This window comes from Ixodes scapularis, unplaced genomic scaffold (genome assembly GCF_016920785.2).
Source record: "Ixodes scapularis isolate PalLabHiFi unplaced genomic scaffold, ASM1692078v2 PGA_scaffold4__175_contigs__length_147842914, whole genome shotgun sequence".
Taxonomy (NCBI): Eukaryota; Metazoa; Arthropoda; class Arachnida; order Ixodida; family Ixodidae; genus Ixodes; species Ixodes scapularis.
Window position 1 is genome coordinate 1589162 of NW_024609879.1, and position 18484 is coordinate 1607645.

At 48.8% G+C, this 18484-nt stretch overlaps 1 protein-coding gene across 3 annotated transcripts in view; it reads right to left on the minus strand.

Annotated features, from left to right (window-relative positions):
• Positions 1-18484, minus strand: part of LOC8053136 (unconventional myosin-IXa) — a 62982-nt gene that overhangs the window by 31014 nt on the left and 13484 nt on the right. For all 3 annotated transcript variants that reach the window (XM_029971943.3, XM_029971915.4, XM_029971998.4), the window contains 3 exons: positions 14231-14358; positions 10663-10866; positions 1030-1172 (listed from right to left, as the gene is read on the minus strand). In XM_029971943.3, the coding sequence (XP_029827803.2) occupies positions 1030-1172; positions 10663-10866; positions 14231-14358 (475 nt within the window). The remainder of the gene's footprint in view (positions 1-1029; positions 1173-10662; positions 10867-14230; positions 14359-18484) is intronic.

Consider the following 18484-nt stretch of genomic DNA (forward strand, 5'->3'; position numbering starts at 1 on the left):
GTACGCCACTGGCACACAGGTCACATTGAAGTAGCGTTGAATCATATTCCTTCGTTATTTGATTATCAATTACACAGTCATCAGCAAAAAAAAAAACGAATTGAGGATGATACACAGACTGGTAAATCATTTATGTAAACAAGGAACAAAAGAGGTCCTAAAACGGACCCTTTGGAGCACCAGAGGTAACAGGACAAAGGAAAGAATTTGTTTCATTAGCATTGATATACTGAGATCGATTAGTTGAGAAACGTGCAATATAGGACAAAACATTCACATTAATGTTAAGTTTCCCAAGTGCAGCACAAAATAGTTACACCGAGACAGAATTGAAGGGTTGCCGTAAAAGCATCATCCCTGCAATTATTCGAGTCTGCATTTGTGCGCAGAAAAAGGGTGAACAGGCTCGTGAAGTAGGTGAAATTAACCGCATTTGTACTTTAGAAGCAGCATGCAACGTTATTTGAGTGAAAGCATGTTAAACCAGCCGAGCGTAATTGGCCGGAATGCTAGGTACGCCCTCCGGGCCGGTTGCTTGACCAGAAAATCCCTCTCCCTGCCAGGAGGAATAGCCGCATTAACTAGCTACGCTGTCAGCCTGCCCGTGGGCAGAAGTGACCCAACCAGTGGAGGATGCACATTGCCGGTTGGAAAAGTTTTTTGCAGGGCTGAAAGCAGAGCTAGTGGTTCATCATCAAATAAAAAGCACATAAAAACTGGGACAAGACACACGTACGAGAGACAAACACTTTGTCGCTCCTCTGTCGTACGACAGACAAAGCGCTTGTCTGTTGTACGTGTCCTGGTTTTTTGTGCGCTTTTTATTCCATCGTATCCTTTTGTGGTTTTCGTGATCAATGTAAAGTTTGCACAAAAACACGAGTTGAGAAACGGTTGTCCGTTGCCCCTGGGAGTGTAGCCGCCGGATCCCTATCCCCCCCGGGGCAACAACTGACTGCTTTCTAACGACGCTCATCCGTGGAGCCTGTCAACTAATAGATCCAAGAGTGTTGCAATGGCCGTGCTCACCTGCGGTCCTCCTCCTCTGCCTGGGCAGGGCCCCTGCAACTTCCGCGTGCATGGTGCCTCGAAGCGTGGGCGGCACCACCCCCACCTGTGGAGCCTGCTCCACGAGCAGCTGCAGCAACGACGCCTGGCTCTGCAGGGGCTCCCTGCAGGACACGTGCCCCGGTGAGCTCCAGGCACTGAGACGGTGCTCCGTTTGGGATGTCTGCTGCCGTTTTGCCGGCGGCAGACGTCCCGTGGGGTTGTTTTGATGGACCCTGGGGCTGGCTCATAAGCATCCTAAAATCGGCTCAATTCCCTCTCTATTACCACTGAAAGCTCAAAAAACAGTGCAAACACTTCACAAAGTTGATAGTATCCAGCTTTGTTATCGTCCCGCTTTCTCAGAGTTCTGAAATGGCAAAATGCTAAATTAACGTGAGCCCCTCCTACTCATGGGTACTCCTTCATTTCTCCCGACCGACTTCGCCCTGGCACTGATGCGATACAGCGGTACAGACTTTTTAAATAATAGTGCACATACTGGGGAGTGCGTGACTTATAGCTATGTGTCAAGCTCAGATCTGCTAAATATGTGTATCAAGAGCAAGAGACAAGAGAGGTTGAACAAACTAGGCCTCCTTCCTGGCCCTCCTAGTTCAGATCTGCTAAAAGAAAACTGAAAGAACTTCTTTGCCATGATGATTTTAACCTGAGTCTAGGGCAGAAGGAGAAACAATTTTTCACAGTGGAGTCTACTGTAGACAAGTTCTTCCTTCTGCCCCAGCCTAGAGTTAAAATCATCATGGGAAACTTCCACCAGCTCGCTGGCACACTGACTGTAGGAACATCTTAGCTGCAAGGACGTTGAGGGTAAATTATGGTCTCGGGGAACCCACGAGTTGCTCTGGGGATCCCAGCTTGAGGATGTTTTCTACAATGGCCAAAGGCCGCATTTTCTCGCGAAATAAAGCTACGGTAGGTACACATCTTGACACTGTTAGTGCGAACACGACATCGGCGTTTTCGCGTTTTACTTCTAAATAGTATTAGCGAGCACGTAATTTTATTGCTTACTTTATAGAACTAATAAAAACTTGGATGACGCCCCTTGCTTTCAAAGAGAAAAACTGGAAAAACCGGCGATCGCTTGTTTGCGCTAACAGCGTTGCGCTCTGTACAATTGTGCCCCGCTGTTCTGAGTTGTTTCAACTGCACGTGAATGGGGTGGAACTTTCCCTCTAGATTCAACTCCACAAGAAGGTAGTATACATGCACCGAAAAAAGATAGGGAAGAAGTTGACATAAACACTGGCACACTCACAACTCACATTTATTGGAAAACCAATCCCTCACAGAGCCGTGAAAAACATCAGTCGTGACCACAACCGATGTAGCCTTCTATCAAGAAATTCATATTGTTTTACCGATAGTTATCACTGTCACTTGTACACCTGGTGCCTTTGGCAGTGATGTGATTAGCCTAAGCTCTTTGGGAGCACCTTTCGGAGCAGCCAAAACAGTGTTTTGGAGCAGCCAAAACAGTGTTTTGGAGCAGCAAATGTGGCTTTTGGAGCAGCCAAGACAATGTTTCTGAGCAGCAAAAGTGGCTTTTGGAGCAGATATTCTTAGAGAAATAAAGATATTTGTTTTAATAAGTGCTGTACAAATGAAGGGCACTTTGTGCTGCGTTGTGTTCCGATGTGACGTGTTGCGACGGCTTGTGTTTTTACTGCTGATACATCCCACAAGCATACAGTGCTGTAGGCATTGCCGAGCGATTCCGAAAAACCGCGTGCCACCATTTTACTGCCATGGTTCCCTATACACCTTTCCAAAAAAACGCTCGACCCCAGGGGCAGCAAACCATTTTCAAGCCCAGTCACTGGGTCTGAGGCTAGACTCTCATCGGCGTCCCTGTTAACCCTAACTGAGTGGACTGTGATTTCGACAAGCGCAGCCTGCGTAGGCACAGTTTCAAACACTGCTGGCGGACAAATTCTCGTCTTTTCCCGCTATAGTATTTTGTGTTTCATGGTTTGTGTATTTTCCCCGAGGTCATTAAGAAAGCATTGTACCACATTTGAATAAACAAAAAGCAATAAACAACCTATAAACTACTTTTGTTAAGTATGCGCGCGACAGAACGAATGCGACTGGAATGTATAGTTCTAGATTTTTTGTTTTAGTTTTTTACAATAAGTTTTGACAGCGCTGCGCGATTCGCCTCATGTGAAACGACGAAGCGCTTAGCTGTCGAAAATAATTTACAACAGAAAATAGCTGAAAGGCATGCATTTTTCACGCTCACAAATAGTGTGTTTACTGATAGACAGGACACGGACATACAATTTAGCAAGTATTAAGATTCTAACCACATATTGCACATGCCACACGATACAGCGTTATCCAAAAATAATTTATTTGCGAAAGATCTCAAATAACACATTCACAGTCGGTGACAGTCACACCTTGGATGATTGGACGGAATCCAAGCTGACTTCGTTTCGGGGCACGTTTTGGGGAGAGCTCCCTTTTTTCACAGCCGCACCAAGGCAAAGAAACAAACGCGACTGACCCGTTTCTCACCCCAACTTGGACAACTATTTTTGGAGATGACTGAGGATTCTAAGCGGATTATCTCTGGGAGGGGGGAGAACAATGTTCGCAAAATCGCGTCGAGGGTCGTCCGACGTCCTTCACCTGCTTCGTTTCCCGCGAATGTCGAGCAGAAAAGCTTGAATGGCAGGCACTTACCAGCCTTATTTCTCACAATGGAAGATAACACAGAAACGGTACGCAGCACGCACAAAAAGAAATTAATTGGAAACTTTCAAAAGGGGTTAGAAAACGCCCAATGCAAAGCCACAAAAACACAGGTAGAGAACCGCGATGAGCAGCTCTTCACAGTCCAAGGGAGTGGCAGAAAATTTCTAGCTGATAGAGGGCATAAGAGTCGCACCAGCCGCATCAGCATCAGCAATATGGCGGCGGCCTAGGAGCGTTTTTTGGAAAGGTGTACAGCCGCTTGCCACCATTTTATTGATACCGGCTATAGGTAAATGAGAACCAAACTGTACATATTAAAATTGATCTGAAAATGACCAGCTTAGTAGTAAATATTAAAGCATTAGGTTGACTAGTTATATAAACAGAAGCAATCTCCAACTAATGAAACACATGACCACTGCAGTGCAATGCAAAATTCTCACGCGAGCGGAGATGGCTGTTCGATCAGAACCATGCCACTCCGCTCCGTAGCCAACTGGTTCCCAAAATTGTACACAAAATGTAACTATGCAGCACACAACAAAAGACAGTCCAGCGGCACGTGCTTGCCAGGCCGGTTGGCGAGGTACAAGCTAAGCACACAGAAAAAAAAAAAAAAAAAAAAAAAAGAACCTGAGCGCGTTGATGAGAGACATTGCGAGCCAAGGTCAAAACGTTCTTGGGGCGCTTTTTGCAGCTACTGAACCCGAGATAAACAAGCGCGCTGTGCGGGTTCAGGGTGCAGACATTGCCTTCATTACTTTAGCTTACTTCAATCATCAACTTTATTTCATGGCAGATTTTTCACATACTACTGGGGTCAATCTCCAAAGAAAACCCACCGAGAGAAACCCAGGTAATCAATACCCCGACACAGCAGCCTTTGAGTTAAAGAGGGATTTTAGTAGTAGCATATGATCTAAACAAGAACAGGGATTTTTATGAACATGCGGCGATACTTAGTTTCATTTTACAAAGTGCCATATCTACAGCGACATGGGGACGGCAACACCTGACGTCGCGCGACCACAGTGACTGGAAAGCAGAGACCAAATGTAGTTTTCCCATGGCCGTTGCTTTCAGGAACGAGTGCTTCAGCTCACAAAGTAACTCCTGCCATGCAAAAACGTGGTTTCGTTTCAGAGCATTAAAGCATGGCTGGTACCCGGACCGCTAGCATCGGAGCGTCTGCACACACCCGCGTCTGTCGTTGAAAATATTTTTAAAAAAAGGTATGAGACGAGACCCACGAGCAGAGAACGCGAAATGCAAGACGGCAGACAATTGATGCAGGGTACTTGTGTCGAGCGGCTGCTTGCGCCACATAACACACACCTGCTCAATTACGGTAATCAGTTTGTTTTGGTTTTGAAAGGAGACCGAAATTGGTCCTTTGGCGCAGGCTTGGCGCAGATTACCCATATTTTGGCAAAATGTAGCAGGATGTAGCAGGGTTAGCCCCTTGGCACAGTTTGGTGCAATTGGCACAGCAATCACATCACTGCTTTGGCTTTCATCTCAAACGCGTTGTGTATCTCTACAGATACTTTATCTGGATATCTGGCCAAAAATTTGGTGTCATCAAATGACGGGGAGCAAGGGCATCGGCTGTAGTGCGTGGCCAGATGTCCTGATGGGGTTGCTCATGTTGCCGCGTCATGTTCGCGTGCGCGATCATTAAAACATGGCCTGTCTGACCAATGTTTACAGACCCGCATGACATTGGAATTTCATACACAACGCCCGTTGTGCATTTTGTGAATTTTTAGGGTGTTTTTTTTTTCATTTGTCTGCAGCATCTCCGGGGTAGTTGATTTTACGGCGACATCTCGACAGCTTGCTGGGTGCCGAAAAAATCACTGGTACGTCGTACGAGCCAGCCACCTTTTTACGGTTGCAGGTTATGAAGTGCATATACGGAATTACAACTGGCCTTACTCTGCTTCTATCACGACGTTGTCTCTTTAATCTTCTCGACTAGGATTTCCACCACATCCACCAGAAGAACACTTAAAGAGAAACCAGCCCTCTGCAAACGTGCTGCTTGTTTCTCGAAGCTTTCTTGCGCACTGCGCTTACAAGACTTCTTCAGACGCTATAAGACACACAGAGGCAACCCCTCGTTTCACAACCTTAAACTGGGCGGTGCTTAATGGAAGAATGCCCTTCTTAGAGCGTGGCTTGTACATCCAGCAGTTGTGGTCCTCCGTAAGGCTCAGCCGGAGATCTAAAAACTACAACTGCCCCTTTTTCCGCTCCTCGTGCATAAATTTCAAGCCTTCACCGCAACACATCTAGCGTTATTTTGATTTCACCGCTAGCCGCAGTAGCCGTCTTGCTAAGACCAAGAAAGTCGTCCGCAAATCTGATGACTGAAACTTCCTTGGTCTACCAGCATCTCAAAGACGTTTCTTCCGTACCTACTTCAAAAGATATTGCCCAGTATGGGCACCCCGCGTGAGCCAATGCAGATTCCCCTCCTTTGCACGAGACTTCCTCTCGAAAACACACAAAAGTATTCTTTGAAGTCCAACAGCTCCAGGAAGTGGTCCACGCTAATACGATATGAGCTGTGGAATGGTACAGCGCCGGTATATTCGATGCACTCGACAACAGACTTAAGGGAGGACGCGGGGATCAACTCGCGAAAAATGTAAAAAAAGTTGAATTTTACAAAGTCTACTATTTCACATCTATGGGTCTTTCCCTATGCCCTCTCAAAGATTTTTTCGTTGAAAACTATCTCTAAGTGCTCTAAATAATCACTTATATGAGGTCAGGTAGCGAAATAATGCTTCCAATCCGTGAAAAATCCACGTTTTTAAAACCCCTGTTACTCCGCGACTGCGCCACCAAGTGCGGCCATCTTGGTATCTATGAAAAGCGCATTTCGTCATAATCTTATTTCCTGCGTGTACCATACCCTCAAATGCGACCTAAGCACATAAAAAATAAAACTTCGGAAGCCTCCCAAATGGAAACGGTGGCCTCCGATTGGCCTCTGCTGCGCGGGTCGGGCGTGCTCCGCCATTGGCTGGCGGACTAGTTGCCCCTAAAGCCCCTTGATAAAGGTGTTTTCACAAGTACCGCCAACCATTGTTGTGGAAATGCGCAAGACACGTGCCACGAGCGGGTGTTCCGCCGCCATTCGCTTCCAAGGGCCGCTCGAGACCTGGGCCACGTGCGCTCGCGCATTTGGCGCTACTTGCAAAGACAAACGAAAACATATCGAGGGGCTTTAGTTGCCCCTAGCAACAGCGCCGGCGAGGCTGGTATCTGGGAGAGAGCCGTCTGCTCCTACGCCGCTTTCGCCTGCTCGTTGAAGGCGCTTCTTTTTGTTTCGGGTTACGCTGTTTTCTTGCTCCCGCTTGTACTTTTTCACGCAATCATGGATCAACGGTCCTTCATAAAGAAGCACGGGACGACGCATCGCTTAGGCAATCGCAAGCGGAAATCCCCAATGGCCAAGAAAAGTAAGACAATTTCCCTCCCGCCACCGAGTTTCGAAAGTGCGTGTCTTGATAAAGCGCAGTTTGCTGCGGAAGGCTCGAATGCACGGCCTAGCGCTTTGCGTCCCGTTACTGGCATCTAAGACATGGCCTCTACGAGCACCGATCGCACCGTTCAGGCGCATTTACAACCCAATTTTGTTTCGACGGAGGAGTCCCCGCGAGTGCGCTGCTGCGGTCCGTGAGTCATTCAGTTCAGTGTCGGCAACCGAGCGGAAGAAGAATCTGACCGGCGAAGGCCAGAAACCAGCAAGTGCAGAGCCATCCGACGAGTATTTGGTGGTTCAGGTCGCGGCACTGAACGCGCTCCTCAGCGAGACACCATGCCCGAAGTGCTTGCAGCCGGGAGTCACCGTCGTGCAGGGAACAGGGCCTGGTTTGGCGGCGAAGATGCTCCTAGCTTGTTCTACGTGTGGCATTGTCTCTAACCGTTGGTCATCACCGTGACAAAAAACAGCCGGGCCTTCGAGGTGAACTTGAGGTCAATGCAGGTCTTGAAGAGTGTTGGCAAGGGTGCAACTGCACTGACAGACTTTTGGTCTGTTATGAAAGTGTCACATTGGGGAATGCACCACAAAACATGCCAGGGGCACCTCAAGTCCAAGTTCAGCCCTGCCGCAGATACAGCTGCAGCAGGTGTATTCACCGATGCCGTAAGTGCTGCGCGCAAAGTGTACAAAGAAATGAACCCAACTTTCACAAAGAATGTGACTGTGATACACGACGGCATGTGGATGACACGTGGTCACACATCCCACATTGGTGTGGGTACCGTAATTGAATATTACACAGGGTTAGTGTTAGACTCTGTAGTTCTTTCCAACCTTTGTCATGGGTGCACAGTGGGCCCAAAGCCAGATGCTGAGGGCTACAGACAGTGGGTGCAGTTGCACAAGTGTCAAAGGAACACTGAAGTGAAGCCGGGCAGGATGGAAGTTAAAGCGGCCCTGTTGCTCTTTGGACGTTCCCTAGCCAAGAACGACTTGCGCTACATGAACATCGTATGCGACGGTGACAGCCGCACTTTTTCTGGCCCTCAGCGAGGATGCGACCTCCGGGTTCATTTTGTTTGAAAAGGAAGACTGCATAAACACGAGCAGAAGAAGATGGGATCCACTCTGCATGCCCCCATTACCAAGGGCAAGAAAGGACAACCCCTCGGCGGAAGAGGTGGCCTGATGCAGGAGCTGATCACAAGGCTCACCAGCTACTTCGGCAAGGCTTTACGAAGCCACCCTGACGTTGATGAGATGCAGCGAGCGGTTGATGGCAACGTTCTATCACATGACTTCGACAGATGAACCTCATCATCATCTTTGTCCGCCTGGACCCATGAGCTGGTGCAGACATTGAGCGGCAGAAGCTCAAGGCAAGCCTCAGCCAGCTCACAAGTACAAGCTGGCGAGCCATGTTGCCACTGCCCTCCTGCCGGTGTACCAGCGCCTCTCCGAGCCTCAGCTCCTTGACCGGTGCAAGGGAAAGAAGACGCAGAATGCAGCAGACAGTCTTCACTCTGTAATCTGGTCGGTGCTTCCAAAAGATGAGCACGCCTCCCTGATTGCAGCAGAGACTGCTGTCAGCGAGGCAATCTGCAAGTTTAACTGTGGCAGCTATTGTGCCTACACGGAGTTTTGTTCTTCCCTCGGCATCCAACCTGAAGGACTCGCCCTTCGTAGGGCAGCGGAGAAGGATGCCTCGCAAAAAAAGAAAGCTTCAAAAGCTCTTGAAGCAAAAGGTCAGAAGCCAAAAAAGGGCCGTGCTGAAAAGGACGTGGAAAACTACAACCCTGGTGACTTCCAAGGTGTGAAGCAGAACCTAGAACTTTAGAGACCGTTTCCTCTGAACTTTACTTTTTGTTTTCCGCTCAGCTCACGAAGCTCATATCTTGGCAACAGCTTTGAGTATTTCTGTTCCGCTTGTTTTATTATACTCTTTGAACTATGCTACAGCTCATGACATTCTTATTTTCTTGGATTATTTTATTTTTTGAATTTATGAGGGGGTTCTTTGTCTACATGTCCTTTGTTCGTGTCCAAACCAGGTGACAAAAAATAAAATGAAAAATAATTATGACAAAAATAAAAAAGAATTCAAGAATGTCATGTTTTGTAAGATAGATTTGGGGATATTGTCATTGTACAACAACCCTTCTATTGTATTTTTTTAATTCTGCAGGTTCTCCACGAAGACTGAAGCAGAACAGTTTGACAAATCAAAAAGCAACTTAGATAAAAAAGTGATATTTTGGTTGTATCACCATACAGGCATTACCAACATATGTGCAAAATTTGATTAGAATCTACTGAGAATCAGAAAAGTGTGTCGATCCCCAGTCCGTCCCATAAACAGGGGTTCATGCTCAACTGCACTCTCTAATGGACTGTTTAAAGGGGCACTGACACCCAAAAGGTCGTATTATTTTTTATTGTCTAAAACGATGCAAGTTGTAGTCATATACATGCAAAAAAAATAACGCATTGCGAAAAAAAATTTTCTTGAGCGTGCGCGCGCCTTTTTATTTTTGGCGTTTATATTTCCCGCGCTAACCTCCTTGCTTCTTTTGATCGGTGACGTCAAAAATCAGGAAATTTAGAAGCTTTGTAGGTGACATTTCTATAACATTTAATAACAGCAATAGTAAAACATGTTTTTTAACGCAATTGCGAACGCACTACGGCCCCTATTTTTGAAATACCAAAAATCAGATTTCGGTGTGATGTCGCTTCCTGGATTTGTATCCCCCCTCAGAAAACTTGGCGGCGCTAACGGCCAGACGGGGACAGTACGGCTCTGGACGAGGAAGAAACCGGTTTTTTCCCGCGCCGGCTTCTATCCCGCCTGCTCACTCCTCGCCTCGGGTTGCTGTGGCGACGGCGGAGGTCCCAAAGAAAGTCGAGTCGCAGGAGACCGCAAAATTTGACTCACTGCACTGGCGCAGATCACGCGGGAACTTCAAATTCGGCATTTGGAAATTGTTTTTTAATTAAGAAATACTGAATTCCCAAGTTTCGAAATTTGAGGGCAATGTCCCGGCATCGTTTTCAATCGTTTCAGATAATAAAAAAAAATATGATTTTGATGTGTCAGTGCCCTTTTAAGGCTGAAATGCGGCTTCATAAAATTCAAAGCAATTAGCCAAAGAATGTTTCACGTTAAAAAAACGTCAAACTTGCGTGTAAGGCACAAGTGGTTCGTCAGCCAGGATCACCCTGCATGCACGGTGCTCTTTATACGGCAGCGCCAACTGAGGGTGGCATTCTCAGCCATTGAAAGGAGGCCCACTTTGTCCCGGGACGCAGGAGCGTTTGGGGGAGATTCATCGTGAGGCCAATTGGCAAGCGACGCAGTATCGCAACGAGAAGGGCAAAGAAGAACTTACCCGCGCGGACGCTGCACCGTGGGTGCGCTGAAGAAGTTTGGAGCCAGCACCAGGGCCAGGTTTGGGGCGTCCATGCGGTTGCAGCCGCTGTGTCGCGCCACCTCCGCCAGGAAGAGGCAGGTGTGGCGCAGCACCCGGACATGCCCCGTGGGGAGGACCAGCAGTGCCAGCTGCACCGCCTCCAGGCCACGCTCGCGCTGGCACCTGCACCCCGACAGGTCTCTCACCGGAGGGACTCATCTATTCGTTTATACTCAGGGTTCCATGTTTTCGGTTTAAACCAAAAGGAACCGTTTTGCTCTCTCTCGTAATCAGGTTTCCTGTGCCAAGTCTGTTGTTCTATGGATATGGGGTTTGGATTGTTGAATGTCAGCAATCTCCCTCAACTTCTCAATGTATGAGGGCATTTTCAAAGTATCTATTTGAGCTAATGACGAGATACATATACTGCAATTGGAGCTCTATGAATGCACGAAGTAGGCAATGCTTTGAAATGTGGTACCAGTTGTGCAACCGATAAGTAATAAGCTATCGGAAGTTGTGGGGGTCATATATAAATAAATACCTTATCCTACTTATATACAAGTCCTTTTTTTACACATACTACAACTATTGCTTTTTAGTTTGGAGAAACACGAGTGCAACAAATCTTAAACTAATACATAATCTTCAAAAAAAAGCAATTACAAGTTTTATGTCATGCAGCATAGATACTCGTACGCAGCCATTATTTGATAAATTCAATATAGTATGAATTCCAAATCAATATAGTTATGAACTTGCACTTTCCTACAAAAGGTCTTTCAGACAATTTCTCTACTTGAACTTAGACAAGCAATTTATCCGACTCTTAATGCTGAGATATGGACAGTGCCACATACAAGAACCAACTATGCAAATCAGATGTTAAAATGTACCCTCCCCCATCTTCTGAATCTGTTTTATCAACTCAAAAAAAAAATGTCTTCAGTATGTCCGCTAAACAAATGTGTTCACTTTTGGCTAATGATTACTCCCATTATTGCTCTAAAAAAAAGAGCTTATTATAACACAAACATATGTGTTTCGCACATGTTGTTTTTCACTTACTTTTTAGTTGTCTTTCTCTCCCTTTTGTTTACTTTCTTTTTATCTTAGCAATAGAGATGATGTTTTTCCCATGCTGTCTTATGACTATGTCGAATGCAGTGTTTTCAGGTTAACGTTTGTTTTTCTCTGTGCTGTTACGGAGGGACAGAGGTTAGTCAAGCAGTGTCCGAGTTCCTTTTTTCTCTGCCTCCTTTCTCCAATTCAGGGATCAATAAAGAATTTGATTTTTTGGTGCTTGCGTTTGACCGATTTGCCAGCTTTAGCTACTGTAGTGCTTCATCTTGCCAGCTTGCTAGCTCCAAGTCAGGGATCTCCCCACAATGGGTGGCAGCAGCCTGGCCGCCCAACGCTCCGACTGAGTGCTCATTGCTCTGACTGACCGCCCACTGCTCCATTATGCCACAGGATGACGATGCGATTTTGATTGCACACATGGCTGCAGACTGTCGTACTCTGCAGGCTACAGTGCGCCGCCAGCAGTGCGGGGAGAGTGGGGGTGCTCGGCTGAGGAGAAACACAAAATAAACAGATGCGACGAATACGCTCCAGTTCTGTCCGCAGGTGGTGAGTGGCTAAGAGCAGAAAGCAGGGTTTTTTTTTTTTTTTTTCTTTCACTGCTTAGTGCTTGCTTGCGCCGAGGCTTGCTTTATCTTTGCCTCTTCGCTCACTCCCTGCCTTTCTTTCCCCCATTTTTATTTCCAAGGCATGTGGGCTTTTGACTTGTCACTGCAGTGTGGCGCAACTCACACAGCCGCAAAGATAGAGAGCCTATGCACAATGTATTCTGTCGGCAAGCCAGATCGTGCCACATTGTAAACTACCCCCTCCCCTCTCCCCTTCGCATAACAGTGACATCCACCTCTAAAACATTCCTGGGGAGAACAGTGTTCCGAATGCAAATGCACCAGTACACAAAGGGCGCACTGTCCGGCCAAGTAAGAGGGAGTTTAAGAGTCCGACAGTTATAAACAGAAAAGAATGGGTGATTATTATAAAGAGAACCTGGGAAGCTTTATTACAATAAAGTAAATGTGACCCAGGTGACCAGTGAAATTCAAGGTTCCTTCTTATGTTAAGGGTTTTGTTGACACTGGGTAGAGCCTGCTTGCGCACGACCCATCCCACAATACCAGGTACGGTGACAAAAATGCTATATCTTATAAATTGATATCGAGTCATTTCAAGCCCAAAAAGGTTCTAGCTTGCCAGCCTTTCATATTGTCCCGAACAAAAACGACAGGGCAATGTAGAATAGTAAGTGAATGTTTGATAAGGCAAACTTGTGTCTGAATCAAACAAAAGAGAAGCATGCATCCTGCGACGTCGACTGACCTGAAGCAGTCAAGTACTGCTTCCCAGGTAGCAGTTGAAGGGAGGTCCCCGTAAATCTCACGTCGGTGTGGCGTGGGCAAGCCCGACTTGGCTGCCCACGCAGTACCCCCTTGGGTGACATTTCGGCAAAGTGTGGGCATACTCAACTTTGGCTGCCCATGAAATGGGCCCGGGGTCCCACCTCGGCTATTCGGGGCATAGTTAACACAAAGGTGGGCTCCACAGGGACACATGTAGCGTGGGCATACCCAACTTGGGCTGCTCATGCATGCCCCTGTGGGTCCCACTTCGGCTGTGTGGGGTAGAATCCGTTCAGAGACACAAGTTTGCCTTACGTTTATTTCCTATTCTACATTCGCCAATCGTTTTCGACCGTGACAATATCAAAGGCTGGCAATCTGGAATCTTTTTGGGCTTGAAGTGACACAAAATAAATTTATATGATAGCATTTTTCTCACATTCTCACAGTAGCATGCACAATATTAAAGTTGTACATGCTATTGTAGGACGGGTCGTACCACGTTTACTCGCATAATGAACGCACCCCCCATAACGGGTACCAATATTTGAAGTCTTTGTTACCTTCCGTAATGAACGCACCTCCAATTTTCATACCATACAGCATGGGCATGCCAACACACACCAACTAGAGACCCAATCTCACACACGTCAAGGGAGCAGTGGGAGGCCATCCGGCGCAGCTATGACCCTGCCTGCCAGCATTGGCTGGTAGAGAGGGCCATTGCAGCATTGGGAGGCCTGTGCAATCCTGGAATTAAGATAAACACCCTTCCTCCTCAATTTCTTTTTTTCTGAAATAAAGACGTTTTTAATCAATCAATCAATCAAAATGCACGTGTCGGAGGAGCGTTTCGGGCACTGCAGCCACGGTGCCACAAACGCCTGCTCAACAGACACACTCGGCGTCCCAAGCTGCCAATACATCCAAAGTGGGTGGCAACGCATCGCCGGAGCCGGCACGTCGCAATCCCGGCAGTCGGTTGCACAAAGGGAGGCGGCCAGACACGCATCTGGCCGACGCTTTTACAAAATCCTTCAGTGGAAATCGAGGGACTGCGCTCGAGGACACGGTAGGCGCTGGGAGGCATGCTCCGGAAGTCGAGGGTGTTTTTCGGGGAAGCTGACCTGAGCAGCAGGGTCTGCAGGGGCTTTGGCACCACCGGTTCGGGGAGTTCCCGGAACCACTGCTTGAGGAGCCCCGCCACGTCGTGCACGGGCACCGCCTCCAGCTTGCCCCCGGCCTCCAGGACGCGCTGCACGCCCAATGCTTCAGAGAAGTGATGCGGCTCCGACGCTCGTCGTAAAAACGGTTCGCGACAATGCTAGAACAATTACAAATAAGCCGTGCGACCCTCGCCGATCAGCTATATAAAGCGAGAAATGCCACACCACCACATTCGGATGGTTACTATGGTTACGCCACCCGGTGACACCATGCGACACTGTTTTCGTTTGCACGTGCTACTTGCTTAGGAGTACCGAAACAAATTTAAATATGCAAATTTGGTTCGGAAATGAGTCGAGCATGACAGATAATAACTGTAAATGATAATCTTACCAGAATGGAGTGTGTTCTCTCCTTCTTGTCCGTGTGTTATTCGAACTGTTTGTCAAAAATAGATAATCTTACGCTTGTTTTTTGAACGACTGGCTATATTTTTCGTTCCAAACGGTGCACTCAAGCAAGCACTCGAAGAGAAGCGAATGGAGATCGCGATACATCATGGGATGCATCGCGAAGCAGAAAAAAAAAGATTACCCGCAGTCGTGACATAGCAAGGCTGGCGTGGTTATGAGCTTTGCCGTTGGTGGCGTCAGCATTGTGGTGGTGTCAATAGCGTCAACGCGTTACAACCGAGCCGTTCAAAGTACCCGTGGGGTGACGAGCGTGTGTCTGGCCCAAGGAGCACGTAGCTTCCATAGCACTGTCAGCTTAGGGGTGAACGGGGTAAGGAACGCAACTTTCGTCCAAATTTTGAGCGACAAACTAATCTTCTAGGGGGAGAATGGCTGTGACCGGGTACACAAATGAGGGCCCGTCGTTTTGCACTGTTTAATGCAATGCGCGATTTGTGGGTTGAGGAGGAAAGCTATGAAGAAAAATGTTGAATTCCAAAGAGCAGCGCTGCTCCGATGGAACTTGCTACGTCATGACTAAGTAGAAAGTTCCCCAACGTTGCTAAATTACCTCCCAAATAGGCTCCACATGCATCCACCAGGTGCACATTGAAAGATTGTTTACTTAGCTTTAAAATTCGTTTTCTTGTAGCTTTCAACGAAAAACCGGTATTTCTGAGGTTATGCTGCAACATGCAATGCGTTAAAGCTAAAAAATGAGCGCTGGAAATTAGTTTCCGCACCCCTTTAATGTGTGCCCGGTTCTTACTGATGCGGCGTGGGGACTCTGTTGGACGCTCGGCGAAAAAGGGAGCAAGATTTCTGACCTTGGCACTGTCCAATCGCGGTGGTCGGAAATCTCGCCTAATGTCTAACTTGGAGCCCGACGAAGAAATGTTGCCTTTCGATTGCCAATATTCGAATGATATCAGGAGCTGCCAACTGCCTCGATGGTAGTCTCCCAAGAAACCTTAGAAATCTGTTGACGATTGATAGTGTAGAGCAGTGGTCTCAAACTCATTTGAGTGTGGGGGCCAGATAACCCACACAGGAAAGCTAAAGCACCACAGTAAGACAGGGAGGGGGCTGTTTAAAAGACTTTATTAAGAGAAGAGACCTCAAACTCTGTGCTTTTTGTAAACTCAGAGTTTTGGCAGTGACATCTTTAGATTTGATTTGTTTATACTTTGGGCCCTGGCCCCATGTGATAACAAGAATTGACGTAACACCACCCAGCCAACGTCCTGTCAAATCAGTTACTTTGACAGTTTTTGCTTTCCTTACGATTTTCATTACAACACTCTGAACAATAAATTGTCTTTTAATGGTAATATTGTTCTGAAGGCAAGGATCCCGAGCTTATAGCTTTATCTTTGGCAGTTGTTCCTGCCGATCGAGAGTTTGCGCAGCAGAGATGCATTCTTCAACGAAGAGCTTGCGCATGCAGCCTAGCACCGCATGCAACCATAGTGGGCGATTACTGGTGGCACCGCAGTGGCTGACGTAGTTGTTGTCCCAGTTTCTATTGTTCTTGACGGTACAGAGCGACGGTTTTTGTATTGAGAAATACGCTACAAACTTCGAGCAAAGTAGCTTGCAAACACCTTGCGCAAAGACGTAATCGGTGGTGGTCGTTTCCACTCCAGAATATCAGGAGCCTGATCTCGAGGTGGGCGACAATATTTTGGTAGCATTGTGAAGGCTAGAGGCTAAATGGAGTGCGCAGGAAGAGGAGCTGGGTTTTGTATTAACATATTGCCGCGCCCAGGGCTGAGAAAGCAACGCTCGGTCACGGACCTCCAGAAAGTTCTCGTTTATTCATGTACCGCTCGTAACTTCTATCATTTATTCCTGCTTTTGTTTTCTAGAAAGTGCGTGTTCATTCTCGCCCGATCACGCGACGCTCGAGCCGCTTTCGCCGAATCTTCGAGATAGCGACGCACTCTAGATAAGAGGCCGCCCGCGATCTTGTCGAGTCAGTTTTCGCCCCAGCGTTCGACTCTGCTGACACGCCGACTTCGACGCCCGCGACGCTCTGCTTTCTTCTGTTTCCTTCTTTATTTTTGGCACAAGTTCGCCACATTAAACGTTTATTTATTTCTGTTCATTTCTTGTTTATTCGTCACCACCCGTGACATTCTGGTGGAGGTGCGGGGTAATCACATGTCCGTACGGCGCAGCCCTCCAAGTTCCCGCAGTACAAGTCCAAACCCCAGCTCCGGAGGACCCGACGAAGACCAGATCGAGACCCGGTCAAGTCGCCGCATCCGAGGTCTACCCCCGGAACACGGGCTTCTGCCACCCACGACCAACCCGAAGACGACGATGGCCAACCAGGCGCAGACCCCGGCCGCTTCTGCCGTTGTGTACCTGCCGGTCGCACCCAGGACTCCAACGCCTTTCCACGGAGACGTCCACGAGGACGTTGAAGACTGGCTGCAACACTACGAACGTGTAGCCCGCCACAACGGATGGACGACTGAACAATGCCTCCACAATCTCTACTTCGCGCTTGAAGGAACTGCGAGGCATTGGTTTGAAAACCACGAAGCGTCCTTCACTACGTGGGAGTCCTGCGCCGCGGAATTGAAGCGAACGTTCCTCAACCACCACCGTCGGCAGCGAGCGGAGGACCTTCTCCAAACAAGGGTGCAGGGCCCCAACGAAAGCGTGACCAGCTTCGTAGAGGATGTCATGCGCCTATGTGCCCGAGCCGATCCGGAGGCGGCCGATGAGAAGAAGCTTCGCGTCCTCATGCGTGGCGTGAAGGCTGAAATTTTTGGGGGCCTTATCCGCCATCCCCCGACAACCGTCGACGGTTTTGTGGCTGAAGCCACTAACATCGAGCGAGCGCTGTCGGCCCGAGCAAGCCATTACCATCGACTCGCCGGCGTGCCAGCTCCTCGAACCGCCGCATCTTGCCGACTAGACCTGAACGCCACCGGTGTCGACGGCCTTCGGGAAATCGTCCGCGACATCGTCCGGGAGGAGCTCCGCAAGCTTCTGCCTGCTGCCAACCAGCCGGCTGAGCTGTCGATCGCCGAAGTGGTGCGCGAAGAAGTCCAGCGAGCAATTCAACCGGAGGCTCCTGCCTGCGTAGCACCACCCGAAGAGCCCGGCCTGACCTACGCCGCAGTGGCCCGACGGCCACCGCCGCCTCGCCGCACCTATGTCACGCCGCCCCGACGTCAGTCTCCTGCGCCGCAGCACGACCGACGCTACGACGACCAGGTCCAGTACGCCTGCCCGGAGCCTCGCGCACCCCGCAAGACCGACGTGTGGCGAACGCCCGACCGACGCCCTCTGTGCTTCCATTGCGGGGAAGCGGACCACACCTACCGCCGATGCCCATACCGACGACTCGGGCTACGCGGGTTCCACCCGAGCGACCCGCGCCCCCGGTATGGTGAACGCCCTCGGGAGATCGACGAGTACCTGCGACGACCCCAGTCCCCCGAGCCTGCGTCCCGCCGAGAGTTCCGGTCGCCGTCACCGCGACGTCCAGCTTCGCCGATGCACCGACCGCGACGTGAAAGCCTGTCCCCCCTCGCTCCTCGCCGGGGAAACTAGGCGCGGCAACCCCTGGAGGTGGAGTTGCCGAAGACGACCGACGCCAAGATCCTCCACGAACGTCGGTGGGCCCCCACTCGAACGCTACCAGAGACCAAAACGACGCCGCTGCAGTGGTGTCCAATAACCTAAACGTCGTCATCGACGGCCACGACGCATCTGCACTCGTGGACACCGGAGCAGACTACTCAG